The following is a 26,595-nucleotide window of genomic DNA, read 5'->3' on the forward strand; positions in this document are numbered from 1 at the left end:
ATATGAGAGTGAGTGTTGCCCAAAATGCCTGTGCGCGACAAATCAGAATGAACCCAAATAAACTGCGAACGAGTGAACAAAGGCAAAAGGGAATCTTTTGTCATAATCCGAGAGGAAAGGCTGCAGAAAAAGACGGTCAGGTCATCAAATGCCAATTGATAATAATAATGCTAAGCCGGGAGACTATTCCGTATTGGGGCTCCATGGAAGAGCGCCGGCCAAAACGTTTCCTGATAAGTGATGGGAATTAGAAAAAAAAAGAAACGAAGACAGAGAGAGGAAACGAAAAAGAAACTTTGATATTTTGATTGATTTAAAACGAAGCCTATTCCAGACGGGCTCTTTTGCTTTCCTGCTTCTTTTTCAGTTGTGAGGGCCCGACCATCAAGTTGCCGCATTGATTTAATCTGATTTTAGCGATTTCGAATTGCGTTTATCTATCTCCGTTCTCTCCGACCAATTTCATTTCTACTCTTCCACCTCCCCGCATACGATCGACTCGGAGTTCATTGGCACTCCCAGATTTGATAGGATGGCGCCCCCTGTGAGTATCTCATCTTATTCATCACCTATTTTCTCTGCGTCCATCTTTTTTGTACCTCCCATTTGAATAGAACGAGCTTGTGCTGATACCGCCGAATGGTATGACTCAGATCACCGTTGTGCCGTCGCTTGAGACGGCAAAGGATGTAATTAGCCACTCAAAAGATGCCAAATATCCCCCGAACCTACTACCACTTACTGCATCTATCCCGGCCGACCTTTTGACGCCCACAGTGGCATATTTGAAGGTTGCCGAGAAGTGAGTTCCAAGTCCAGAGCCCCACGCGCCCTCTTGCCTATAGCGGGGCAGCTGATACGGCCAACTCTTGCGCAGATCCAAACTATCATTTCTTTACGAGAGTGCTGCAACCACGGAGACAATTGGGAGATATAGTTTTGTGGGAGCTGGTATGCATACTTTCCCATTTATGACCACCCGCTGGAGCTTCCATTAACCTGTGCATTTGCGACGCAATGAAGATCCCCGCAAAGTTCTCAAGACCGGCCCTGGCCACGGCCCCGAGTGCGATCCCCTTCCGATCCTGGAAAGGGAGATCGCTGAATATCGCGTTGCGACGGTACCCGGCTTGACGCTACCACCACTCACAGGTGGTGCTATTGGTTACGTCGGATACGACTGTGTGAAGTACTTTGAGCCCAAGACGGCCCGGCCTCTCAAGGATGTGCTCGGAATCCCAGAGTCGCTGTTCATGCTGTTTGATACCATTGTCGCCTTCGATCACTTTTACCAGGTCATCAAGATCATCACCTTCGTTCCTATCACGCATGTTGATTCGGATTTCGAAATCGAGTACCGGAAAGGCGAAGACGTGATCAAGCGCACTATCGAACGACTCCTCCGACCCGAAACCCCGCTACCTCCGCAAGGTCCGATCATTCCCAACCAGGAGTACACATCCAATATCGGGCGCGAGGGGTACGAGCGGCACGTGGTGAAGCTCAAGGAGCACATCTCCAAAGGCGATATCTTCCAAACCGTGCCATCGCAACGGCTGTCGCGTCCAACCTCCCTCCACCCATTCAACCTCTTCCGTCATCTGCGCACAGTCAACCCGTCGCCATATCTGTTCTACATCGATTGCGAAGATTTTCAGCTCGTTGGCGCTAGTCCGGAACTTTTGGCGAAGGAGGAAAAGGGTCGTATTATTACGCATCCCATCGCTGGCACCGTCAAGCGTGGCAAATCACCCGAGGAGGATGAGGCGCTCGCAGAGGAGCTACGGGGAAGCCTGAAGGACCGTGCGGAGCACGTCATGTTGGTGGATCTGGCACGTAACGATGTTAACCGCGTGTGTGACCCGACGACCACGCAGGTGGACCGGTTGATGGTGGTTGAGAAGTTCTCGCATGTGCAACACCTGGTATCGCAGGTATCGGGTATTCTGCGGCCGGATAAGACCCGGTTCGACGCGTTCCGGTCAATCTTCCCCGCCGGCACGGTCTCCGGGGCGCCCAAAGTGCGGGCTATGCAACTGATTGCCGAATTGGAGGGCGAGAAGCGTGGAGTGTATGCTGGCGCGGTGGGCTACTTCGGGTACAACATCGCCAGCACGGACGGAGCAACAGAAACGCCGGGTGCTATGGATACCTGCATTGCACTGAGGACGATGATGGTCAAGGACGGGGTGGCCTACCTCCAAGCGGGTGGTGGAATTGTCTTCGACTCGGACCCGTACGACGAGTATATGGAGACGATCAACAAACTGGGGGCCAACATTGCCTGCATCAAGGGGGCGGAAGCGAAGTATCTGAGCATGGAGAGCGAACAATCCTAGTCTCGATGCGATATTCCTGCTTTCGTTCGCTTCTTCGGATTCTTTTGTTCCTTTTTGTTGACTGGCATACTGGGAATTGAATGACGACTACGATCTAGACCGATGGAAAAATGAAATCCTTTACATAATATTTTCTCTTCGTTCCTTTACTTCCAACATCCCACATTCTGATCGTATCACAGGATGCTATGAGAATCCATATTGTAAGGGGTATTTACTGGTCAGACGAGGTAAGGAAACGTACAGACTGGCAGGGCTGAATTGACGAAGCAGTACTACAACGTTTCCGCACTAATCTATCGAATGCGAATAGGAGCTTGAGGACACCTCATTCTCGTCAGAGCTTCTCTGGGAAGAACTAGGCAAATGAGAGAGCGAAGTTTCACCCAAAGCTGCTGCACAATCATCTGATTAGGGTATGTGGTAGGAGTTGCCTCAATTGGACTCAATGCACCACTCATGTTGAAACCTATTGGTCATGGCTCATGGATATTCCACTGGTAAACAGAGTCGTTTCATGTTTCCCTTAATATAGGTGGTTGAGTATCCTCTTAAGGGGTAACAACGCCACAGCGTGCCCTTAAATATCACCTATCCAAGCCGACTATGGACCATAGCTAACTGAAAGAGGTCCTTGACCCGGGGTGATCCTGGATCTGCGATGTTCCTGTATCATCGAGAAGTTCGTTTTAGGCTCTCTAGACAAGCACTTGATGCTTTTCAAGCCCTTTCAGGTACGCAGACGCAGCCACAGCGATAGTTGTATGTGCTACCGTTGTCGCTACAGCCAAATTAATCACATTTGTTGGTTGGCAAAGCACCCAGTCTTGCAAAAGCGCCATATTCGTGTGCCAATTCTCTCGAGCAGCACCGGTCTTGAGAAGAATTTTCTAATTCCGCCCCCTCCACCGCAGCCTTAACCTTTGTAGCAAGCACACTCGCTTGTCCGATCCCGATTCACGCCGTTGTCCTCACAACTTGTGCGCCTCATGGTATCTATCGCTAAGGGCTGAAGTTCACGATAGGCTCAGATGAGGCATATACCATGACGTTAAGCAGCAAGCCACCGTCGGCGACTAGATGATTCTGGAGCCTCACCGCGTACAACCCCAGAAGTTCCTCATTGACAATCCGCTCGGCGTGGGGATCAGACTGATTCAACCTACCCGGATGGGACCCCTGTTTATGGGGATCGACGCAGCAATGGTGATGGTAGTTTTTCAGGTTCTGACCCAACCTACGGATAAGCAGCCGTGGGCGAATTGGATGTCGAAGTGAGTTCTGCTTGCCTTCTAGGTCATTTTTCGGTCGTTCTGAAAACGGACTTGCCTAGCTGGCGGAGGAATTTTCAGCTTGCATGTAAGTTAGTCTCTGTCATCTTCTACAAGAGTGACCTAGATAGCATCACACAGTGAGAGTATTCCAGATGCAGAAGCAGAAAGCCATAGGTTTGACTGCCGAATAGACATAATAGACAGCGCGAGTTCGGTCTACGATAGCCATGACAAGAAGATTATTATATACCGGAATCACGGGAAGCTCGTAAGGTAGCATTACCCTGGTGGCTGGACCAATAACAAACCAGTTGTAGTATCGGATGAACGAGTACGAGTGTCCAATAAATTAAATGGATGTACTGATTAAGAACACTGCTGCCTAAGCGGTACCGATTAGGCCCCCATCCTTATTTCTTGAAAAGATGTAGAAATTCCGTGGAGAAAAGTAGGTTTAATTCCTTGGTCGAACCATCAAATATAGAAGGGTGGGAAATTTTAAAATCTAAAATTTTTTTATTAAAAAAAATTATATATATAAAAAGCACGTTGCCTTATGACGTCGTTGGTACATTTTGGCATTTAGTAAAACCTTCAAAGTATGCCTGCACCGCCACAATCCTCAATGTATGTACAAGCACACCCTCATGAATCAGGGACGGAGTTCTGCTGTATGGTCACTTTGTAAGATTCTCGTATCAACGAAGAACCATTCCCTTCATTGGGAAACTGGGTAAGGAGGAAAGAGGGGTTGAAGAAGAGTTTCCCATATTGAAAAAGGTCGCCAAGGCATTGTTGTACGCGGCCGTCCTTTGCCACGGCGCCACGACATCATCAGGGCTGCAGATGGTTTATAAGCTAGTCTATTAGTAGTGGGGGGTGAACAGACCATTTCTATCGGAAGAGTTTTAGAGTATGGCACGGGGTGGAGTTCTATATCAACTTTTGAAAAGGGAACAGGGTATTTTGGATCGACTCATTGGAAGAAAAATGACGGTTAATTTCAATCTCGACAATGTATACATGTATATATGTATACATGTATACATGTATAACTACGGAGCACTACCGAATTTGGTAAAATGACAGAACACCCTGAAACTTTAAAACAGGGTCTTTCGGGCCGTTGTACATTTGGGAAATCCCGTTGCATACCGTATCTCCATACTATAATACTGTACATACAGTAGTAACTGAATAATCATAGTTGAATGACTGATGACTGACTGATTGTATACTTCTGGAACATACGTTTCCTCCTTTCTAATCTCCAACTTCATTGTCTCTCTTCGCTTCTTCTCCGGTTCTTTTCTTCACCTTTCCAACTCTTGCACCGTGACTGATCCCATTGTCATAAAATCCATTGGACATCTACTGGTGCCTCTTCAGGGACAGATCTACCGGTGGATATCAACTCGACCCCTATTTCCTCGACCCCGGAATTCTATCTGCTTTATCTCTCGGTTCAGACATGATCTCTGTTCACAAATGCTTTGAACTGGAAGTGATTACATATTGAAGATCTTATTTCCGAGAGAGAGAAAGAGAGAGAGAGCGAGAAAGGAACTAGTTGTGGTTGTGTGTGTGGGGATGGTTCGAACCTGAATTGATCGGGAGATTTCCTTACGATTGGGCGTTGGTCGTCGTCAGCCATCGACCGGTGGCCACCAAAAACCCAGACGAACTTTCCTGCTCGTCATCGCGACTTTCTTTTCTCTCTACCGCTTCTTTCCAAACGCTACCACTACTAATTCTTCTCCTTCGATTTCTCGATTTCCTTCATTCCGATCGTTCCTCCCTGTCCTGATACCCTCGTTGTGTCGTTTAGTGTCCTCAGGGACGATTCCGAGCGGTGGCTGACATTCAATCCCATACGCCCGCCTTCCGTCACACTGCCACTGCCAACTCCACTACAACCACCCGCGATAAGGAGAGAGAGAGACTCACCTCCGCAACTCACCAACGATTCCACCGCTACCCATTCAACCCCGACGCTCCCCTGGGCGGTTTTCGCCTGATTCTCCCTGATTCCCGAGAGCTACCGCTATACCAGGAGCTCTGCTTATTTTACCCTACTTCCTTTCTGATCATCCTCCCATTGAGCTCGAGTGTCCGGTTGTCGTCACTATGTCGAAAGTCGTGCGCAGTGTAAAAAATGTCACCAAGGGTTACTCGTCGGTCCAGGTCAAGGTCCGAAATGGTATGTACTGCTAATTTCGTCTTTAATGCGCTCGGGTTGGGTAACGATTGATCGGTGGCGGTTGCTCGTCGGTCGCTACCTGTGCCCTTTGAACCTGCCTCGACGTCGGCTGACGCTCGCAATCCCAGCAACGAGTAATGACCCCTGGGGCCCGACCGGTACAGAAATGGCAGAGATTGCCGCCCTGACGTTTAGCAGGTAGGCCTCACCAACCCATTGAGCCTCGGCGATTCTCCCCCCTCTAGACCGAACTAATCCCGTTGTACGTACAGTCCCACCGATTTCTACGAGATTATGGACATGCTGGACAAGCGACTAAATGATAAGGGAAAGAATTGGCGTCACGTGTTGAAGTCCCTGAAGGTATTAGATTACTGTCTCCACGAAGGCTCAGAGCTAGTCGTGACGTGGGCCCGGAAGAATGTCTACATCATCAAGACCCTGCGCGAGTTCCAATACGTGGATGAGGATGGCAGAGATGTCGGTCAAAATGGTAGGTCGCGGACGGTATGATCCCTCACTTTGCTCGGTTGCCCACTAACGATACGTAGTGCGTGTCGCTGCTAAAGAACTCACTACTCTGGTGATGGATGAAGACCGATTGCGAAGTGAGCGCTCTGACCGAAAGCTGTGGAAATCGCGGGTGAGCGGGCTAGACGACTACCCAGGCCATGGCAGTGAACCACAACCACGTCGCAACGAGCGCCGTCGGCGTCCCGCGGATGATGATGATGTTGAATACCGCTTGGCGATCGAGGCTAGCAAACATGAGGCCGAAGAGGAACGGAAGCGACGGGCGAAGAGCTCTATGCAAACCGGGGAGGAGGACGAAGATCTAGCTAAGGCGATCAAGCTGAGTAAGGAAGAGGAAGAACTTCGCAAGCGCGAACTGGAAGAGAGCAACGCACAATCCCTCTTCGATGATGCCCCCGTCCAGGCCGCCCCGGCACAGCCCACCGGTTACAACCAGGGATACCAACAGCAAAGTGCGGTGGACTGGTTCGGCAACCCGATCAACCCCCAGCAACCTCTGTCGACTGGATACTTGAACAACCAATACGCACAGCAGACTGGATTCCAGGGACAGATGACTGGAATGCCCAATGGCTACACCAACGGATTCCAGGCGCAGCCTACAGCCTTTGACCAGAACCCGTACGGTCAGCCCCAGAATAACTTCCTGCAGCCACAGGCCACGCTACAACCCCAGGCAACCCTGCAGCCGCAGCATACAGCGTTTAACACCAACAATCCCTATGGTACCACCGACATGTTCGCCCAGCAACAGCAACAACCCCAACCGCAGCAACAGCAACAACAGCCGCAAGATAACTTCCTTTCGTCGGGCACCAATAACCCATGGGCCTCTGGCAGCCCGCAGCCGGGAGATATGTTGAAACCAATGCAGACCGGTTCCAACAATCCATTTGCTCAGCGCACGCAGCCGCAGCCGCAGCAGTTCCAGACCAGGCCCGCAACGTCCGGACACCCATCTCTGAACACGCTGGCAGAAGAGCGCGCGACCACCGCCTTCAATCCAATCGCCAACTACCAGGCCCCTGTGGCCCCTGCACCACCCAAGAGTACCCCGCCTCAGATGAACGACCCGCATCATGCTCGTCTCAATGCACTCCTCGCCAGCGGCGACGGCCAGGATACCTTTGGAAACGTTGGCGACCTTCGTATTCCCGCTCAACACACCGCACCCGGCACCTTCGTCAATTCTGCTGGTCAAGGTCTCGATCGCCTACGCGCCAACCAGACCGGTAACAACCCATTCTTCGCCCAACAACGGTTCGTTCCCCAGCAAACAGGATTCGCCCAGCAGCAGACCGGTTTCGCGCAGCCCACGAACAACCCCTGGGGTGCACAGCAATCATACCAGCAGCAGCCTCAGGCCGGAGGCAGCCTGATAGATCTGTGAAAGACGAAAAATGTTCATCCGTGATGTCCATGGTATACAACTTAACGGGTTTGTGGGTGGAAGTGGAATACGATACCAGGTCTTTTATCTTGTCTTGTCTTTATCGATTATATCTCTACTTCTCTTTCCTTTTATTCCCTTTGTTCCGTTGCGTCGTCTTTACAACGAATGGTTGGGTGTTGTGCTCGCATTGAATTAGGGTTCCGGAATTGACGTACAGATTTCAGTCCAGTTCATTTAAACCACTTTTACTACTTCTATCGCTCCACTATGTTCTGACGCTTTACCTTCTCGCGTGCGCGCTCTCTCTCTCTCTCTCTCTCTCTCTCTCTCTACCTGACTCGATTTGATGCTAGCCGGGATATCCAACCAGTTTAAACCAGACCCTTTGCTTTCATGTGTTTGTCTTGCCCTTTTATCTCCTTGATGATGTACCGTTCTACTTATACCTATTACCTACTCTATTTATTTGGGTTCATGTTTCGTAGTATATAAATTATATTGTATTGTATTATACATGGTTGTACTTCGTATATTGATATTGTTATACCTACGTAGTAGACTTAGTTATCTAAAGTCTAGATTTACTGTATCTGATGTTTTACTCTTTAAAATGACCGAATCCAATATATGCAATATACTGTAGTACAAGTTGCTAAACGAGAGCTACACCATAACCACCAAGGCCAATTAATGGACTTCCCAAAAGAACGTATGTTCATACGAAAAGGGACACCACCAATAATCATAGACAGGGTCATCTACATCCATTCATTGAGAGAATATGTGGTCTGTTCCCGACCCCGGACCAGTTCACTCACTACGTACAATACATGTCCATAAGTTCCAAACGATCCAATCCTATTTGCATTCATCCTGCAGTCATTCATAATCATAATCCATACCGTACCGTACCGTACCACATAACGCAGACCAGAACCAGAGAACCATAGCCCAAGGTATCGTATCATATTGTATCAAACCCAATTCGCCCAGCCAAACCGATTCCCCCAGCCTCTGCAAGTTCCATGAATGCAACGGTCCCAAAGATGAATCATAAGGAAAATAGAAAAATGAGAAGAGATATAGAGAGAAAGAATAAAGGGGAAAGTTTTAGCCGCCCCTCTCGCCGAATTGTCGAGCCCAATCTTCGTACTCTCTTAGTCCTTCCCGGCTGACGCTGGGTCGGATCGAGGAGAGACTGGCTTCGAAGTCTTGGAATCGGATGGCGCGGATTTGGTCCATGGGGGTGTGGAGGAGGGCTTCGCCGAGGTTGCGGAGGGGACCCATTGCGGCGTCTTTGGCGAGGGCTGTTATGTCGGAGCCTGAGAAGCCTGTTTATGTTTGGTTAGCTTTGAGATACTGGTATTTAGGGGAGGAATTTTAAATAAGAGCAATACCTTCTGTAAGTTGTACTAAAGTGTCGATGTCTTGATCTGTCAAGTCATGCACCTGGTGACTTAGTAATGTCCGGAGTTGTTGTTCGCGGACGTGATGTTCTGGGAGAGGGATATATTGTCGGCGGACGAAGCGACGGCGTGCGGCCTCATCGATATCCCAGGGCATATTTGTTGCGGCGAGGACGAGGACGCGGCTGGGGTCTCCGCCGGCTTTCTTGTCCTTAGGTGATTCACGACCTGCTGCGGCGCGCTGCAGATCTGACCACTGGATCAGAAACTCGGTCTTTGAACGTCGTGAAGCCTCGTTCTCCGTGCCGGACGAACGAGCGGATAATAGTGAGTCAATTTCGTCCACAAAGATGATCGACGGCGCCAGCGCCTTGGCTAGACCGAACAGGGCGCGGACAAGCTTTTCGCTCTCACCATGCCACTTCGACGTTAACGTGGATGCGGAAACTGAGAAGAATGTCGATTTGGATTCCGTGGCTACAGCGCGCGCAAGCATCGTCTTACCTGTCCCTGGAGGTCCAAAGAGGAGCATACCCCGGGCTGGTTCTCGCAGACCAGAGAAGAGATCCGGACGGAGGAACGGATAGACGACGGCTTCTTTGAGGGCCTTTTTGGCCCCATCTAAACCGGCAATGTCGTCCCAGTGTACTTCGTCCCCGCGGACTACAATATCGTTAAGGATCTGTCGGGCGGTTGCCACATCCACCCCTTTCGGGAGCTTGTTCAATATATCCATAAATGCGTCATCCTCGTCCTCAACGTCCACTTCGTCCTCGTCGGCATCTGTTGATTTAGGACCAAGAGATTCGGGATCGCTAGATGACGGTGGGGTGATAGCGCGCCTGATGCGCGGAGTAGACCGTCGTTCGGGGCTCGTTCGGGAAATCGACATGCGATCTATATTGTCACTCAACGCATCTTCACCAGTGGAAGCAGGGGTAATTCTTCGCGGCGTGCTTGCAGACCCAGCCTGCGGGTTGTTCGCGGTATCTGCAACCTCCGTGGATCCTCCGGAGGACGTGGGCGGCTGGTAAGACGACCTCAATGCTACGGGCTTTGGTTTGATAGAAGGCTTCGGAGAGGCACGTGGCTGAACAGTATCCTTGGAGCCCGTCGAGACAGAAGCGGAATGCGTGCGATTTGCTGACGGCTGCCGGATGCCAGCCGGAGCCTGAGGGGTGGATGTAGGCGTTGAAGTTGGTGCGGGAGTAGACTTTGCTGGTGACCGTCGCGGTGTCTGACCGGGGACGCGAAGTTTCCTCCCGGAGCGGCGCTCCCCTCCAGAATCCTCTAGAGGCACACTTTTCCGTGGGGGTACCCCATCGCCGGATTTCGAACGGGGTGGTGTTGACTCCTTTCGGAAACTGGGATCATTTGCAGCGGTCAGACGGGAGGACGCTAGGGCAGCGTCGCTAACGGTCTTCTCCGACGACGGAGTGCGATAAAGGCTTCCCCAAGCCAGGCCTGCGGCTTGAGAAGCTGCGGCCGGCCGCAGGTCTTTCCGTCGCGGGCTGATTTTCTTTTTGACGGGCTTCTTCAAATCGGCGTTCCGTAGTGTAGACGGCATCGCTTTCCGACGCTCGGGGCTGGAATTGCGTGAAGATGTAGTCTTTGCCGAAGAGGATTGCGTCTTACGCAATCCGGGACGACCCGCCATTGGGGTTGATGAGCCCGTCTCGTTCCCAGTAGACTCCGAGCTAGCGGTGGTCACAGGTGGTGGGGGGCGTCCGGGGATAGTGGGCGGTTTAGATAGATCGGTATATCCGACGGCGGGGACAGTTCCCTCTCCAATCCAACCGCGATGACCAGTGGTAAATGGAGGAGATTTACCAGACGGATCCTTTCTGCTCTCACGGAGGGCTTCGAGTAGATCGACGCGCTCCCGACATTGGAGTTCTAACTGGCGGATGGAATCCTGAAGAGCCCTCTCCGTTTCGTTCTTGGGGGTGTACTTGGAGGGGACCCGATAGGCGTTATGATAGTAGATGGTTTCGAGGGCGGAGCGCCAAGACTTTAAAGCTTCTTCTTCGTTGTTCTGTGCGAGAGAGCGATCAGTGACGAATGGAGTCAATTGATGAGGGCAGAATGGCAGACCTGTCCTTCGAAGTAGACGGCAGTCGAGCACATCAGATAACAGTCATCGTAGGTCTTCTGGAGGGAAGACGCCGGTTTGGGCCGCATCATTGATCAATTAATCCCAGAGATCTTCGGCGGAATTGCAGGACCCGCCCGCGCGCTATGGATGATAGTCGTAGTAGTGTAATACTAGTTAATTGTAGTCTGGGGGAAGGAATGGCACAAGGACGGGGACCAACTCCTCTTCATTGGTAGGAAGGGTGGATAAGAAAAAAAAAGAAAGAAAGAAAGACGTTCGGGACGTGGAGGACGTGAGTAAGTGAGTGAATCGAGAGGTAAGATATGAAAGTAAGTAAGTCAGTGATTCTCCATTTTCCGATTTTTCTCTTACCCAAATTCGGTCATGATTTCGCGTGACGTCGTTGGTGCACCGAAAAAGGGAATAAAAGGTGCCCCACGGTGATGGCAAAACTTCTTCCAATGCGACTCTACAGTTAACTTGACTCTCTTTTTTTTTTTTTTTTGGCATTTATTTATTTATTAATTATTATTATTATTATTATTATTTTATTCCTTTGGCTGGTCCCCAGAGTGGAGTCGAGTGTCAATCCTTTATATTAACGAAAATGGATATCTGCGCCAGCTCAGCTTGGCTGGTGTACTAACTCAAGTAACTGCCTGCCATATCATATCCCGTCTATGTATACATGGGTTCCAAATGCGTAATATATCAGAAGAAATATTCCAAGATTCGGAAATCAATCAAATGAAGAAAATAGAACCATAAGAGAAAAGGAACAAAGCCTCCAAAAACACTTCCCTTGCGTGCCAACGCCGGTACAAATATAGCATACATAGGGCGATCCAAGAAAAGCTCTCGCACTTTTCCCGACACAATCCGTCCCACAAGGTGTATATCAACCATTACCAACCACGAAAATGAAACCCGATGACCAAAGGTGAAAAGAGGTACCGAAGAAAGGGTAAGTCGTCCTCGCTCCGCCTCATCCGCTGTGGCTCCAGCCAGGATTTTCCGACTCCGAATGTCTCGGACATTTCGCGTACATCCGAAAATAAGGGCACATGGGAGAAACCGAGCGCATGCTTGAGAGCAGAAGAGTCAGCATAGAGAGGTAACAAAGAGAATCGAGAGTATGAACGCCGCCACCCACGCCGGGGAATTCTGCCCGCAACATGGCTTGGAATTCCTCTCGTGTCGCATTTCCGCCCTTCGCACGTGACACTTGGCCGCTATCAACCGGCCGTCTTATTAATTTTTTTTTTTAAAAGAAAATTTATTTTAAGTTGGTTTGATCATTGTTTTGTTGGTCGCGGGAAGCCTTACACAAGGCCCCAGCACGGAGATTTATGATGGGTAATGTGGAAGTCGAATTCATGCGATCGGGCCAGTGGGGAAAAAGACACACTTTTTAGGCGACCTCCTGGCGCTTGAAGTACGCCTTGGCCATCTCATAAGAGGTCCTTTTGCATGACATTGTCAGTAAGAACTCAATATAGTAACGGCGCATTCAGACACCAAAGAAATGGAGGGGCCCGGGGGAAAAATATTCACTCACCAGCAAATGGCTGTGCTGGGCATCGTAGAAATGATACGGGGACGGGCGCCACGCAGGAAACCACTCCAACCGAACTGCCGCTTGATAATGGATGCGGCGTTAAAAAGACCCTTCGCCGACCGAATTTCCTCGTTCTGTGCCAAACCGCGGGTTTGCAGGAGCGTCTTCACCACGTCGAGTGGTGTTGTGAGACCAGCTGCGAAAGCGCCTGCGAGACCACCTGCCATGCAGTGGGTGAACGGGTCGTAATCTCCGGAGGGATTCATCACCTTAGAAATGGACTCATAGGCAACGAACTGTGTAGCGGTGAAGGGGACGGTCATGCAGAGTGTGGTAGGATAGGAAACGTAGAAAGCCTGAAGACCTTCCGTTCGGTAGACAGACCGGGCGCATTGAAGGATAGTCTTGTGTACCGAGCCATGAACTTGCATACGTTGCTTAATCACTGTGTTTTCAGTTAGTATACAGTGGAGTTTCGGGGTTTGTTTTAATTTTTTTGGTGGTGCTGGGGTTGCGGGTTACTCACCATCGAAGGGATTCATCAAAGCGTCACTGGCAATGGTCGCCGAGGCACCACTCAGGGCTGTTCCACGTTAGTAGCCAACCACTTAATGACACAACCATAACCTCATCAGTCACTTACCTGCAGCAAGGGGATGGTGACCGTCATCGACATTGCCACCGGCAAGATCCTTTACAATTTCATATGTACCAAAGTAGACAGCGTGGGCGGGGCCTGTTCGGGAATTTCACATCAGCCTCCGACATCTCCGAGTAGGCACCTCTGTATGCCACCGGCTCCGCTTACCAGCGCCGACAATAACGCTCGAAACGCCCTTCCATAATGTCCGCCAGCCCTCAATTCGGTAAATTGTGGAAAACGCATTAGTGAGACCTGTGTAGAGTCCGCCGTTCGCAGGATGCAGGATTTGCATGCGAGTCTAGCGTAGGCATCCGGTGTCAGTATTTGCCTGCTTTTGCAACCCGCCACAACGCAAAACTTGCGCAACGCAGAGAAAGAACTAGCATTGACTCAACATACCTTCAACAAGTCCACCGGATACATGACAGCATGTTCCTTAACCTTTGTCAGTACGGGACCGACCATCCACCGTTATAACCCATGTTCTTGCACACATACCGCTATCCCTGCAAAGGCACCAGCCAGCATATTCCGGCCGAGGCCATAGTTAGACGGGAGGGCTTCGTAGCTATCGTAACAGTATAATTAGCCCCGGAAATCCCGATATAATAAAAAAGCCGGCCTGCGTCTGGGAAAGGAATCCTGGCAATCGGGCAATAGAGGCGAAAGAGTGGTATGAAAACATAGCAATGATTTTAAACACTCCCTATGCTTCTCATCGAACGATTGACCAGGCCGGAAAAAGTTGAGGCGGATTTTGCGGGAAAAAAAAAACACATACTCATACTCTAACTCCTGCCCGGGGATTTGTTCGGAGACCGCCATCGAGCTGTTGTAGCTCCAGACGCAGCCGGAGCCGCAAAGAGGAGGGAGAAGGGTTAGAAGGGAGGGAAAGAGGAAAGGGCGCGCGGCGGTGGGTGAGGCGTCACTGTTGTGAAGGTCGAAAAGATAATACCGAAGAAACCGAGACCAGGTTGCGGAGTGGAGAGATAAATCAGTAGGGCCGATTCCGAGGAAGGGAAAAACAACAAGGAGGAAAAAGAAGTATAGCGGAAGAGACCTGTCTCAACCACCAGAGGAATGCAAAAGGATCAATGTGACAGGAAGAAGGTTGGCTAAGATAAAAAAATTATGATGAGTTGAGAGAATGTGAAAGAGGGAGGGAAGAAATAAAATAAATTAAAATGTTTAAGTCGGGGATAAGAAGTTGTTACCCAGAATGGAAGTCCTTTCGGTCGGCTCGACGAATGCTGGATAAATGGAGGTCGATTAAATGTTATCTGATCCATTTTAGATTAATAGAAACACCCAGGGAACCTCTATGGAATTTTCTTTCCTAGTACGAAGAATGAATTTAGATTTTCTAGTGTTTATTTGTATGTTATTGGATTTACATTCCCCTCAGTCTTCCTCTATAATTCTACTGATTTTCCCTTCTCGAAAGTACAGCTCTCTCTCTTTCTCTCCGTCCAGCTGAACCTTCGTTAAAAAAAAAAAAAGATTAGTTAAGGTATGTCACTTGGGAAATTTTGCCTGCTGAATCAGCTTTCCCCGGCTAGACTAAAACAAACGCGACCGGCCTGGTCCGATGACGGAGTTTATAACCCTCAACCAGCACATCCCAACCATTGACATTGACACCAGTTGACCTTTTTTTTTAAGTTGACTCATACCTTTCCGAAACTCTTCCGGCTCAATACCAAACCACCCAAGACAAAGGAGAAGAGGTCAAAAAGAACCAGACAAGATTGCCACACCCGACTAACAGAAGAAGCAGAAGTGCCGAATGACGGAGGAATGGGCCGTCCCTCCGCCGAGGAAGCTCTCCTAAAAGTCACCGAGAGAGGAAGGTCACTATTCCCTTTTCTGATTTTTCTTATCTGATCCATGCCGAATCCTTTTGGACTCCATCGTTTCTTTCCCGCAGTCCTCCTTTCTGATTAGTCCCTACTCTTTCTTTCTTCAGTCAGGATTGTAACCCTAAGCGAACTACCGCGGCTCACCGGGGATCCTGTGTGTAAAGTATTTGCATGACATTAAATGACTAATGTATAACTCAAGTAGTTTCTTGAGCCTTTCTCCTTTAGTACAAATGAGGTAAAACTATATTGTCCGGTGGTTCTTGAGACTTACGGACTATAGTCCCTACTCCGCAGTATGTGCTTCCTGGTTAGGCAACCATGAGTCCTTTTCGCGTCGGGCATTTCCGCGGATTCCACATCTACGTGGTGTTTTACATACTATTCCTTACCTATATACCAGGTTGCTAATCTGGACATGAACTCTTGGTAAAAGAGAAAAACGGAACGATAAAGAAAAAAAAAAAAGCAAAATTACCGCAGAAAGGAAATAGGTGCAGTACAATACATATCCGCCCAAGATGTCAAGTACAATGGTAGAATTGAATATAAATGTAAAAGTTCCCCTATAGTAGATGATAATTGATACAACAAAAAAAAATCACCATGCAAATAACACCCACGAAAAGCTCCTCTTAAATGTTCACAGTGAAACTTTCCTGCAGAGAATTCATATGCGCTGTCATGCACGTCGTTAAAGCAAAAGAATGACTGGGTCTTTTGGGATGGTCGCGGGAGACCACCAGTGGTTAAGCCCGTTCCCTTCTATACGATTCGCTCTAATCTACCAGTCCACGTTAAAAGACCATTCGCCTGGAGAGATACACCAGTTAGTTTTCGACAGCCAAATTCACTGGGGTTCAGGACAGAGTGCATACCATTTTTCAAATTTTCGGCAGTGTCGCTTAATAAAATCACTCGCCGCTTGTTACAATAGGCCGTCTTATCCAAGATATCCACCTTGAGGTTCGCTAGTTCGGGTACAGGCTTCTCAAACATCTCGCTGAGGTTCTCCACTGCGAGCTCCAAATCTTTCTGGTTATCTTCGAAGATCTCGGTCAGGTTGTTACGTGCAAGGTAGTAGGCAAAAGCGTAGGTCCACTTCAGGGTCTGTCGGCATTGTTGAAGTGCTTGCGATGCAGTGTCGAGGAACTGAACTTCGATCCACGATAAACCTGATTGTGACTGGAGGCTCGTCATCTTCTTTTCTGTCTTTAGGTAGAGGTCCTTGTCGAGCTTGGCCGATTGCTCATGGTTCGCATATCGGTTGTAGTAATGGAGATATCGCTCCAGTGACGCTCGGGACTTCGCCTGTGCAGTGCGGGCCTCAGATCCCGATTTCTCTTCATAACGGTTACAATTATACCAGCTAGTGCCGTGCTCGGACCATAGACCCATGCACATCCAGCAGAACTCATGCTTGCATTTGCGGCACGTCATATGATTGCAACCTCCGTTCTTCTCGATCGTCGAGTGGCACTTCGGGCACTCTTTTGTGTTGGCTGAGATCCAGTTGGCCGTTTCGGAATCGTCCTCACACTTTTTGAGCCACATCTTGACCAGCTGACAAGGTGCTGGTTGATGATCGTTAAGTGTGCAGCCAAAGCAGAAATGATGCTTGCAGTTACATTGTACGGTGGGTACAATGCGACGGAGGTCGCGCTGCTTGACCGGGCAATCAACAGCGTATTCACAGTTGGGAGCTGGGCACCATTTAAGATTCTCCTTGTCATCGACATAGGTTCTTTGTAAGAGGGTATAATACCTGAGAGGAAGTTAGCGATGGTATCCGCCTGCATTCAAGCCAAGTAAACTCACCTGTCCTTGAGATCAGGTTTGACAAGCAGGCTCAAAGACTTAGAATCCACGATCATATTACAGCCATCACCCGGACACTCTATCCTGGCCGCTTCTCCTTCCCCACGAATTTTTTGCGCAAGGTAGTGGCGGTAGCATTCGACACAGAAACGATGTCCACACCGCATAGCGTAAGTCTCCAGGTTATCGCCATCTTCGCAGCAAATCTCACACACGAATCCAGGTACTATTTCGGTCTTTGGTGTGCCTTCAAAGTTCGTCCCTAAGCCGGCCTCTTCCAGGGTTTCTTCGGGATGATCCATGTAGCCCTCAATAAGCTTTTCCCGATTCCATCGTCCATACCGTAGAAGAATGGCGGAGGATTCCGGCGGTAGACTTAATATCGATGAGACTTCGTTGATCTGTTGATTCTGATCCCGATCGATGTCATCCGGGCTTAGGACCTTGAATTCAACTTCGTAAGGTCTTCGTGAGGTTGCAACAATATCTTTATCTTTCGAGAAGCCGCCATCGAAATCATCACCGAAATCTACCAATAGCAAAAAAGAAGCAACGTCAGCATCTGGTCATGATCACATTCAAAAAGTTGTCACAAGCGGGGCCGCAACACTACGTACCTTCCCCTAGACTCTCATCATCACTCGCCTGGGTATCCAAAAAGTCATCGGCGCTGGAAGCAACGCTCATAAAATCGTCATCAGACTCCATAGTGGTCGACGCCGGCGTAACCAAATCAGGGCCTTTCTTTTCCGCGGAAACCGTGAGCACCCCTGACACGACAGAGGTCAGATCGGGGGTGGGATCAAGTTCTGCGATATCAGGAGATTCTACTTTCGTCTTGCGAGCAGACTTCCGGGGAGGAGGTCCAGTGGCGGCTTGCGAACGGGCGACGGAATCCTTGGTGGCGGAGTGATTGTCTATTATCGCCGCCTCGGCCGCCTTTCGCTTCCTTGTTTGAGGAGGCGTGGTGAAAACAGTGGTGTTGCGGCAAGCCGGTATGTGCTGACACGAAAAAAAAAGTAGGTCCCGAGATCTAACGTCGAGACCTTCTCTTTTTTTCCGAGACAACACAAGGCGCAGCTTACCAAAGGTGGGTGATCAACCTGGGGAGGGCTGATAGATGGAACGGGTGACGAGGAACACGAAGGGCGGACTGAGAGATTGGCGTGTGCAGTAGCAGCAGCAGGACCATGCACTAGCTCTCAGGCGATCAATCGTTGGGCGTGAATAGCTTATCGACGCTGGCACCTTTTGGGCCTTGGGGGGAGAGGAGAGGGGTGTGGATGTATGTAACTAGGGACGGGAGACGGACGGACGTCACGGGGAGAGTGGGGGAGCCTTAGGAAGAACAAGCCTCAGGTTTGTTCTTCTCCTTTTTGGGAGAGGGGGGGGGGTAAAATTGCACTAGAGCGCGGTATTCCCGAGAACAACGGGAAATGAAAAGCTGAGCTTCAGTGTTTACCCAAATCTGTAGTCTGGGTTCAAAATGAGGTTGCTTCGGAAGTGACTGAACAAAACAAAGTAAATAGAGAATAAAAAGAAAAATTTTCAAACAGTGGCGGGATTGCTAAGCAGGCAAGTTTACAGTTTTTATAAGGGCGTGCCAGTATGAGAGGTTTCCAATGACCTGGTGCTAATGCCACGGAATCTCCGTGTGGGGGAAGGCAGCAAAAAGGCAACCTAAAGCGGGTAAGAGCAATGAAGCAATGTTGTAGTCCCAATTTTATGATGTCTTTGATTGGAACTGGATCATTGTCAGGCTCGGAGGTGGCCGTATGATAGATGGGTGATTTTGGTTCGCTGGCATAAATAGATCCAAGGGCACCAATGATGTCAGATCGTCTCTCCGTCAAAGATCTCTTGGTCATTTCTGTTATATTATGTAGGACTATGATGGAGCCCTAACCAAACGTGACTCAACCTAATGACCTGAGCAAATGACTGAAAATAATAACCTTAGGCAGCCACCAGGCAGACAAACCAGTCATGTTGTTCCTCTTCCTGTGGTTGAATAAATTATAATACTACTACGTATAAGTATACTGATATCTCGCAATGTATTGAATTTTCACTCATAACGGTTCATTTTTTGTTTATCCGCGTTTCATAACACGTTCCAATTCTATATCAGATCACTCATCATCGCTCTCTTCCTCTTCGTCGTCGTCATCCTCTTCCTCGCTACTTTCCTCTTCTTCAGCGTTTGCCAGCCAGTCGACGAATTGTTGGGTCTGGCTGCGCACTTGTTTCATCTCGTCAGTACTAGAGGACCTCTCATCATCCCACCACTGCTCGTATGCCTCCTCTTCTAGGATCTCTAGGTCATATAATTCCTTAGCAACAAACAAGAGGACTGTATCGCCACGGTTGCGGTGTACGAGATCTTGTTGAAACAAAAGTAGTAGGTCGACTTGATCAGGCTTCGCATCGCGGTCGCGGTCGAACAGGGACCGTTCGATAATCTCGCGATACTTGCCAAAGAGCTCCCTAACGATGTCGCCGGCTCCCTTTCCACCTTCCATCAATTGCTGAGTACGCTTCATGAAAGCCGACACCACGGCGCGTCGAACTTGGTGATCAGACGCGTTGGCTGTCATACGTAGACTGACCAGTTCCAGCTGCACCACATCTGATGTGACGCCATCGCGCAAGCTGTCATAGACACTGGTTGCAGCGTCATGAACGAAATGTTCTTCGTCATCGTCACCGCCTGAGCTGCTAAAGCTTCCTGAACGAGAGTGGCCGTAGTCTGAGACTTCGGAAGAAAGAGTCGAGATGGAATCCGTGGAGAGCGAAAGTTGCGCCATATTGTAAACTGCGGAAAGAATCTGTTAGCTTTAACGGAGCTGGGAGTCGGTGGACAAGGAAACGTACCCAGTCCCGACGAGGCATTGCTCTCGGTATCCGAGTCATCCTCATCTTCGTAGGGGACGTATTCATAACCCTTGCCGCCTTCACCGACGACTTCCGGTTCACTTTCCGGCACACCCCCGTCTTCCTCCCTTGGGGCGTTGGTAATGCGCTTGCCTTCGCTGACGGTCATCCCGTCGGCGATCTTCACTCCAAATGACAGGAGAGCCCCAGGCTCGACGGTGCACTTGCTACCAACTTGAACGTTATCTGCAACAATAGCGTGGCGCACAATTGTACCGTCGCCAATCACAGCACCATCCCAAATGTAGGCACCGTCTAAAGTGACATTTTTACCAATCTTGCAGTTCCTTCCCAGAACCGTATCCTTGACTGTCGTCTTATCTCCGATGCTTGTGCCTTGTCCAATAACCGTCCGCCGGCCAATAACACATGAACGAGCCAATGTCACACCCTGCTCCTGGTAGAGGTTTCCTTTCCGAAGTTCGTAGTTGTGGCCCGGCAGCAGGTTTGTGTCGGGGCACAGAGGGTACGCCCACCTCGAAATGACATCCTTGGTAACAGCATCATACGCCTTCAAGTTCCTTACTCTAGCCGCATAGTGATCCTTGACGATATGTGTGTGGATCGTCTTTCCATTTAGCTCGTAATCTTTCAGCACACCATACAAGAATTGCGTCCGAGGTGTCTGATAATCGAAACTGTCGGACCAGAGACTCAGCACGTCAGGCGTGCAAATATCGATGCTGCAGTCAATCAGATCCTGGCGGATATCTAGCTCTGCGTTCTCAAGAATGATCTCCGAGTCGATATTGAGACGGGTCGTCTCTCGCGAATGGTGATCAATCTCCTCGTAATGTAGACAGCGATCCTTCGTAGGATCAATGATGAAGACGGGCGAAGAAGACGAAGACTTGGTTCTATGGTTTCTGCCGGCCTCCCGCAAGACCATGGTCATAATGGCATCCTTGTTTGCTGCACGACGAGCCCGATGTTGGGTCAAAGCACCTTCAATAGGCAGGTTGCTGATGACATCTCCGCTCACAACGATGAAATCTCCGGTAATAAGATGTTTTCCATCCAGATCGCGCATGACGTCTCCGACGGAGGTAGAAGTGGACTTGAGGAAAGCCAATTGCTTGAACGGCGATGATGGCGATCTCCATTTCGACGCACTAAAGCACCGTAGAATTAGCACCACGGTGAACTGCGTACGCAGAGGAGAGAGCGTCATCCACGTACTTAATATACTTCTCCAACTGATCCGAGTGTGCTCCGCCGTACAGGAACACATCTTCGACACCGGCATTCGCAAGAAACTCCAATGTATACTCAATCAGGGGGGTGTTCGCTAGCGGTAAAAGACACTGTCACCGTCCGTATCAGCCCATGACCCATCACTGTGTGTTTTCCCCGCAACATCCGTCCTGGCATCAATAGCTTGTTTCAACTACATACCCGAGGCTTGTCGAGAGTGAACGGTTCAAATCTCGTCTCGAAGGTGTCGGCAAGAACCTAAGCAACATCAAAGCATTAGCCACACGATCATCATGCACCCCGCCGTCCTATAATAGTCGGCAGTCGCAAGAGTAGATTTTCAGAATGATAACATACGACAGCCTGCAACGTCTCCTCTACTTCCTCCGCAGCATTTCCCCTCTGTTTGGAGCCACCGCCTTTCTGTTTCGGACCCATCTGCTAAATCAATGGTAAGCGTGAGTTGCGCGGAAAGATCGAATGCCACATACTGCGACTCACTGAGTAAGTGATTTCCCCCACCTCACTGAAAGGCCAGATATTCCTGCAAAAAGTCTAGCAAGAGTGGATGGATGGTGGTTAAGAAGCCCAGGCGATAAATGGGCTCACAAAGAAACCGAAAATCAACAATGAATCCGCTTGCACAACCTAAAGGAATTATTTCCGGTTCCCCTCGACGCAAAAACTCCGCCAAGCCATATTGAGTGATTCATCCCACCCCGTCCTTTTTTTTGCATGTTTGTTCTGTTTGCGAGGTTTGCTGCCCAAGTTCTGTTTCTATCACGTGAATCACGTGACGGGTAACATTAGCCACACACAACCTGAAGGACCAGCTTCAGCCCCAAAGAGTCCAGAACACCTTTCGAGGCCCAGGCCCTCCTGGACTTCTGATAAATATCCCTTGTTCAGGAACCAACGGTCTAGAACCTTAATATGCCTCTTTATTGTACTGGGCAAGTCAAATTAAATAGGAGTTCCGATCAGACGCCATCTTCCCCCCGAACCGAAGGGCAATCGGAAGCTTTCAAGCTCCTGTGGATTACCCGGTCCGTCTGGGGCTGGGGTAGTAGTACGCAGCATACCCACTTATGTAAGTGTGCGCAGTTGTAGCAAGGGCTTCTGAGTGGAGGGTATGTTGCGGGATGATTGGTCCTAAGAATGATAGGTGAATGGTTGCGTGTGTTCTGTATTTTTAGTAGGTACAGCTAGCTAGCTAGTATGTAAGCACCATCAAATTGTGTTCCAAGGCGAAACATCATAAATTGCGCCAACGTGGATATCCCACTCGAAGGACAATTTTACCCACGTAACATGTTCAACTAATTACAGCAACAGTACACCAAAACAGTCTGAATGCCCAGGCCCTAATATGGTTCAACTCCCTTATATCCCTTTATAAACGACACGAACATTTCTGCTGAGAGTATCCGCGAGAAACAAAAGACAAACAACCGAAGGCCTCATAAACGCCGTAAGCTATCAAAAGTCCACCCAGGGGTCAACGGTATCGTACGGGTAGAGATCTCATTATAACCAAGATAGCAATCATGAAGGGGGAATATAGTGATTGAGGATACACGGAGGGGAATGCAAGAGAGGTAGTTTGTTAGTTTGTTGATTGGGAGATATACAGCATTGAGGAGATGGCGAGGCTCAGCCAGTCCGTGCAGCCTGTACGGGGTTGACCATCGCTTGAGGTTGGGGCGCATATACACGCTGACGCTTGGCGAGATTGGGGGTTTCGGCAGCACTGGCCATGTCGGAGACCTGCCGTCGTGGTTGCGGCCGTGCTGCAGCCGCAGCCGTGAGGGCCACAGGAGCTGTCGGATACTGCACCCCATTTTGGTCTACGGCATATGCAGTGGCAGTAGCAGGAGTTGCAGGTACATATTGACCTTGCACCTGTTGCAGATTAGGGTGAACTGTGGCCATGCCCTGGAATTGGCCGGGTGTTTGCCAATTGTTTATGGACGTAGCTGGCGACTGGCTGGGAGAACTATCCTCTTTGACAGACTGGGCTGCCGAGCTCTGTGCAGCCATTGTTACCGCCGCCGCGGGTTGGGCCGTTTCCATGCCTTGCGGCATGGTCTTCAGATGAACCAGGTGTTTTTCTAACATATCCAGAAGACTCTTTCGCGTGAAGGGCTTGGGAAGAACATCATCCATTCCTGGTCAATGTTAGCAGGATAGTCGCGGAGGCCGCTCCTAGTACCAGATTAACACACCATGCTGGAAGTAAAGCTGAATGTCATCACTCCGGATGTTGGATGTCATGGCAATGATCGGCGTCCTATCAAACTGCCGAATGAGATGACATGCTGAGACACCGTCCAGGTTGGGCATAATTATATCCATCAGAATAAGATCGTACTTCGAGCCATCTTGTATTTTGTTCACCGCCTCGAGTCCGTCGAACTACGTTCCCATCAGTCAGGGTACCAGACTTGGAAAGATGACCTGTGAAGCCAACTTACAGCAGTATCAATGACACAAGAAAAGGAGTATAGAAACTTTCCGCCAATTTGACGACACGTCGCATCATCTTCGACTAGCAAGATATGCGGACTACGCATCCAACCCGGGTCAACATTCGTACTCTTCTTCCGATTGTCTGCGAACTGTCTCCGAGCGTCGTCGACTTCTTGCTTGGGCGGCATTGGGTATGGCACATTATTGACATGCTCGCTGTACATCGGATCGATACCATTAGTAGCACCCACAGGGTACACGACAGGTTCAATCTCGCCGTTCATCTTCGGATAAACTAATGCTGTGGTCGCGGTATTCGTCGGATTGGTTGGGTTTGCAGGGGTCGCAGCGGCTGCATTCGGCGGTCGCACCACCCCATTCCGCGGGGCAGCATCCATTGCGGGCGTCGTGGCCACGACGGGACCTGTTTTGGGTGGCTCCCCTAACGAATCAAGGCCGCCGAGATTGAACTGAATTTCGGCATTCATATCGTTGAGAAGCTTCGAGGCGTGCTGCAAGGGCGACGAAGGCTCATCGTCCATGGACGCCACCTGGGAAGGGCTTAAGCTTGAGCCCCCTTGACCTTGCGCGAACGGTCCGGACGCTTTACTGTCTCGCCGTTGACGAGCATCCACTGATAGTAGATATGTCATCAGTTGGTGGATGACATGTTCATGGTTGAGGACTGTTTTCTGGACTCTCATAACCTCCTGCAGCATGATCTGATGGTCGACAGTTAATTGTGCATAACGATCAGAGAGATGCTGAATTTGTTGCTGCTGCGCCACTATTTGCTGGTTTAAGAGATCGATCTGTTGCGTTGGAACGGAATCTTCGTTGTTTTGGGCCTGTTTCCGAGGGGCAGGCGCCTTCCGTCGAATATTGTCAAGTGATTCTTTGCTGTTCGCTCGGAATTCGGGGTGCTTGAATTCCCACGCCTAGATTCCTGGTCAGAACCATGAGAAGCCACCAGTGCCAAGTATCGCAGTCTTACATTCTGGCCGTACGGTGATTGCCCATTCTCTTCATTATTTTGTCTCACTTTGTGGAAGTCGTATTTGTTTAATTGTCGTACAAAGCTGGCGAAGTTGCTATGTTTGAAATGTTTAGGAAGGATAGTTTTCGTAAATTTTTCGCACTGCGGCCAGGTTTGGATCGATTAGCAGGAGAACAGCGACCGTGAATTCCCAAGGCACGAGGGCGTGCATTACCTCCAAGACGACAAAACTGTCCCCTTCATCACCCCACCGCACAATCTCCGCGTAGGACGGATCCTCCAGCATTCTGGGAAAGAAAGGTCAGTGACCAGATCAAGAAAGGAAGAAGCCGTCCAAAGTCTTAAACGAGAGCATCTTGAACAGGAGGGCATAGAGTGGCAATGAGTCGGGTCGACGGGAGAGCTCGGAGGGAGAGAGACAAAAAGGAGAAGATCAAACTCACTTGTAAAGTTTCCGCACCTAAGCATTCTGTCAGTGATTGTGACCGGATAGTGTAGCTTTTTGTTCAAGGCAAAAGAAATAATAGAGTAACAATAATATAAGAATAATAAAGAGAAACAATATCATCGATATACTTGTCAAAAAGATCAACACTTACAAAATCGCTGGAGTTGCCCGCGGGGGCGGTATTGGTTGTGGTCTGGCCACCGTCCATCGTGGGCTAGATGGGTCGCGACCGATCGAACAAGCAACAGGCTCAAGCACGTCGCAGAACCTCAAGAACAACGGCTGCGGGAGAGTATGAAAAGAGGTAAAAAAAAAAAAAAAGAATACCCAAGTCGGTGGTCAATTACGCACCGGGATCGCGAGGGAGAAATTTCCGAGCGAAAGGATAAGTAAGAATAAAGGTGAAGAAGAGAAAGAGAAAAGAAAAAGAGAGGAAGGGAAAAAATGACGGTCTAACTGGACGGCGTTTGGTTGGGAGAGGTCGAGAGAAAGAGTAGGGAAAGAGATGGTGGCAGTTCCCTTCAGTTAAGTTTTGGGTAATTTACTACTTCTTGCAAAAGTGGGACTTTTGATGGGGGGTCACTGACTTGGTATCTGCACCCGCCATTGGCCTTTTCTTTGCTGTCCGAACCACCGGTCACCGTTCACTAGCCACAACTTGCCATTTTTTCTCTACTTTTTTTGATTTTTCGAATTCCTTTCATTGCTTTTTTATTTTATTTTTTTTTTTGGGTCGTCCCCTTCTGAAATTCTTTGGTACATTTATCGCAATGTTAAACAGCTTTATCTCCGACAATGCAAGGAGCTAAAAGGGGGAAGGGTAGAAGGACAGGAGCTCCTCTCTGACACTCTGACCGTAAACAACAGCCGAGCAAGACATCTACTAAGTGCAATTACCTCGGAGGGGAAATGATGATGTGGAGAAAACAGTCCACTTCTCGTACTCTCTGCCTTAGTGCTTTAAGGGTAAAGAACATGGCTTGATCATTACGAGTAGATTTGTCGCCAGTCATGAAGGGACAACTAATTACATCTGAGTTACTTTCTCTTTGCCTTTCTTCATGTTCGGGCTTCCAAGAACTGAACGTTGCAAAGAAAGGTCAGTGCGTTCATGATGCAGATAACGTGCGAGGAAAGGATGGAGGGGAAAAGATGGAGATAGGCTGTTGGAGATGCAATGAGGAGGGGCAAATCAACCTGCAGCGATCGTCGAGAAAAAAAAAAGAGGAGAAAAAGAGCGGAGACTGTTCATTCTCATCGACATACTATGGAGTAGGGATCTGATGACATTGACCCTTTTTTTTTTTTTTTATTTTTTTTTTCTCTCTCTTTAATCCATTCATTCATTCATCACCGAATTTTGAGGGCACTAGTCAAAAGGTGACCTTGAATCATTCCTTTTTGGGATGCATTCTAGTCAGGTGTACATATTAC

General features: G+C 49.3%; 8 protein-coding genes across 8 annotated transcripts; 2 read left to right on the forward strand and 6 right to left on the reverse strand.

Moving 5' to 3' along the window:
- The first annotated feature begins 294 nt into the window (after positions 1-294).
- On the forward strand, positions 295-2,453 carry trpE (anthranilate synthase TRP2). Its single transcript, XM_032064292.1, has 4 exons — positions 295-544; positions 654-802; positions 878-951; positions 1,024-2,453. Exons 1-4 carry the CDS (start codon positions 533-535, stop codon positions 2,337-2,339), a joined length of 1,551 nt encoding a protein of 516 aa, XP_031928639.1. The 5' UTR covers positions 295-532; the 3' UTR covers positions 2,340-2,453.
- A 2,972-nt stretch (positions 2,454-5,425) lies between these two features.
- BDV27DRAFT_102026 (epsin) lies at positions 5,426-8,329 on the forward strand. The gene is made up of 4 exons (XM_032064293.1): positions 5,426-5,813; positions 5,942-6,011; positions 6,086-6,306; positions 6,365-8,329. The coding sequence occupies exons 1-4, from the start codon at positions 5,741-5,743 to the stop codon at positions 7,735-7,737; spliced, it is 1,737 nt and encodes a 578-aa protein (XP_031928640.1). The 5' UTR covers positions 5,426-5,740; the 3' UTR covers positions 7,738-8,329.
- A 164-nt stretch (positions 8,330-8,493) lies between these two features.
- On the reverse strand, positions 8,494-11,555 carry BDV27DRAFT_126598 (putative AAA family ATPase). The gene is made up of 3 exons (XM_032066580.1): positions 11,241-11,555; positions 9,138-11,181; positions 8,494-9,071 (listed from the first exon to the last, which is right to left on the reverse strand). Exons 1-3 carry the CDS (start codon positions 11,328-11,330, stop codon positions 8,851-8,853), a joined length of 2,355 nt encoding a protein of 784 aa, XP_031928641.1. The 5' UTR covers positions 11,331-11,555; the 3' UTR covers positions 8,494-8,850.
- An 844-nt stretch (positions 11,556-12,399) lies between these two features.
- On the reverse strand, positions 12,400-14,609 carry mrsA (putative mitochondrial carrier protein). Its single transcript, XM_032064294.1, has 8 exons — positions 14,224-14,609; positions 13,941-14,010; positions 13,842-13,877; positions 13,608-13,740; positions 13,443-13,535; positions 13,326-13,382; positions 12,800-13,244; positions 12,400-12,704 (listed from the first exon to the last, which is right to left on the reverse strand). Exons 1-8 carry the CDS (start codon positions 14,265-14,267, stop codon positions 12,653-12,655), a joined length of 930 nt encoding a protein of 309 aa, XP_031928642.1. The 5' UTR covers positions 14,268-14,609; the 3' UTR covers positions 12,400-12,652.
- A 448-nt stretch (positions 14,610-15,057) lies between these two features.
- BDV27DRAFT_126601 (uncharacterized protein) lies at positions 15,058-15,447 on the reverse strand. The gene has a single exon (XM_032066581.1). It carries the CDS (start codon positions 15,329-15,331, stop codon positions 15,110-15,112), a length of 222 nt encoding a protein of 73 aa, XP_031928643.1. The 5' UTR covers positions 15,332-15,447; the 3' UTR covers positions 15,058-15,109.
- Positions 15,448-15,904: 457 nt separating this feature from the next.
- Positions 15,905-18,213, reverse strand: BDV27DRAFT_102059 (RING finger protein). The gene is made up of 4 exons (XM_032064295.1): positions 17,737-18,213; positions 17,120-17,648; positions 16,180-17,066; positions 15,905-16,114 (listed from the first exon to the last, which is right to left on the reverse strand). Exons 1-4 carry the CDS (start codon positions 17,825-17,827, stop codon positions 16,086-16,088), a joined length of 1,536 nt encoding a protein of 511 aa, XP_031928644.1. The 5' UTR covers positions 17,828-18,213; the 3' UTR covers positions 15,905-16,085.
- A 1,038-nt stretch (positions 18,214-19,251) lies between these two features.
- Positions 19,252-21,685, reverse strand: BDV27DRAFT_156752 (translation initiation factor eIF2B catalytic subunit epsilon; the record flags this gene model as incomplete). Its single annotated transcript, XM_032072385.1, has 5 exons — positions 19,252-19,934; positions 19,994-21,165; positions 21,233-21,357; positions 21,449-21,505; positions 21,605-21,685. The coding sequence occupies 5 exons, from the start codon at positions 21,683-21,685 to the stop codon at positions 19,252-19,254; spliced, it is 2,118 nt and encodes a 705-aa protein (XP_031928645.1).
- A 732-nt stretch (positions 21,686-22,417) lies between these two features.
- Positions 22,418-25,175, reverse strand: skn7 (putative stress response transcription factor SrrA/Skn7). The gene is made up of 5 exons (XM_032066582.1): positions 24,928-25,175; positions 24,711-24,854; positions 23,722-24,654; positions 23,473-23,662; positions 22,418-23,415 (listed from the first exon to the last, which is right to left on the reverse strand). Exons 1-5 carry the CDS (start codon positions 24,997-24,999, stop codon positions 22,901-22,903), a joined length of 1,854 nt encoding a protein of 617 aa, XP_031928646.1. The 5' UTR covers positions 25,000-25,175; the 3' UTR covers positions 22,418-22,900.
- Between the last annotated feature and the right edge of the window lie 1,420 nt (positions 25,176-26,595).

The sequence above is a fragment of the Aspergillus caelatus genome (genome assembly GCF_009193585.1).
Source record: "Aspergillus caelatus strain CBS 763.97 unplaced genomic scaffold BDV27scaffold_66, whole genome shotgun sequence".
NCBI classification, from domain to species: domain Eukaryota; kingdom Fungi; phylum Ascomycota; class Eurotiomycetes; order Eurotiales; family Aspergillaceae; genus Aspergillus; species Aspergillus caelatus.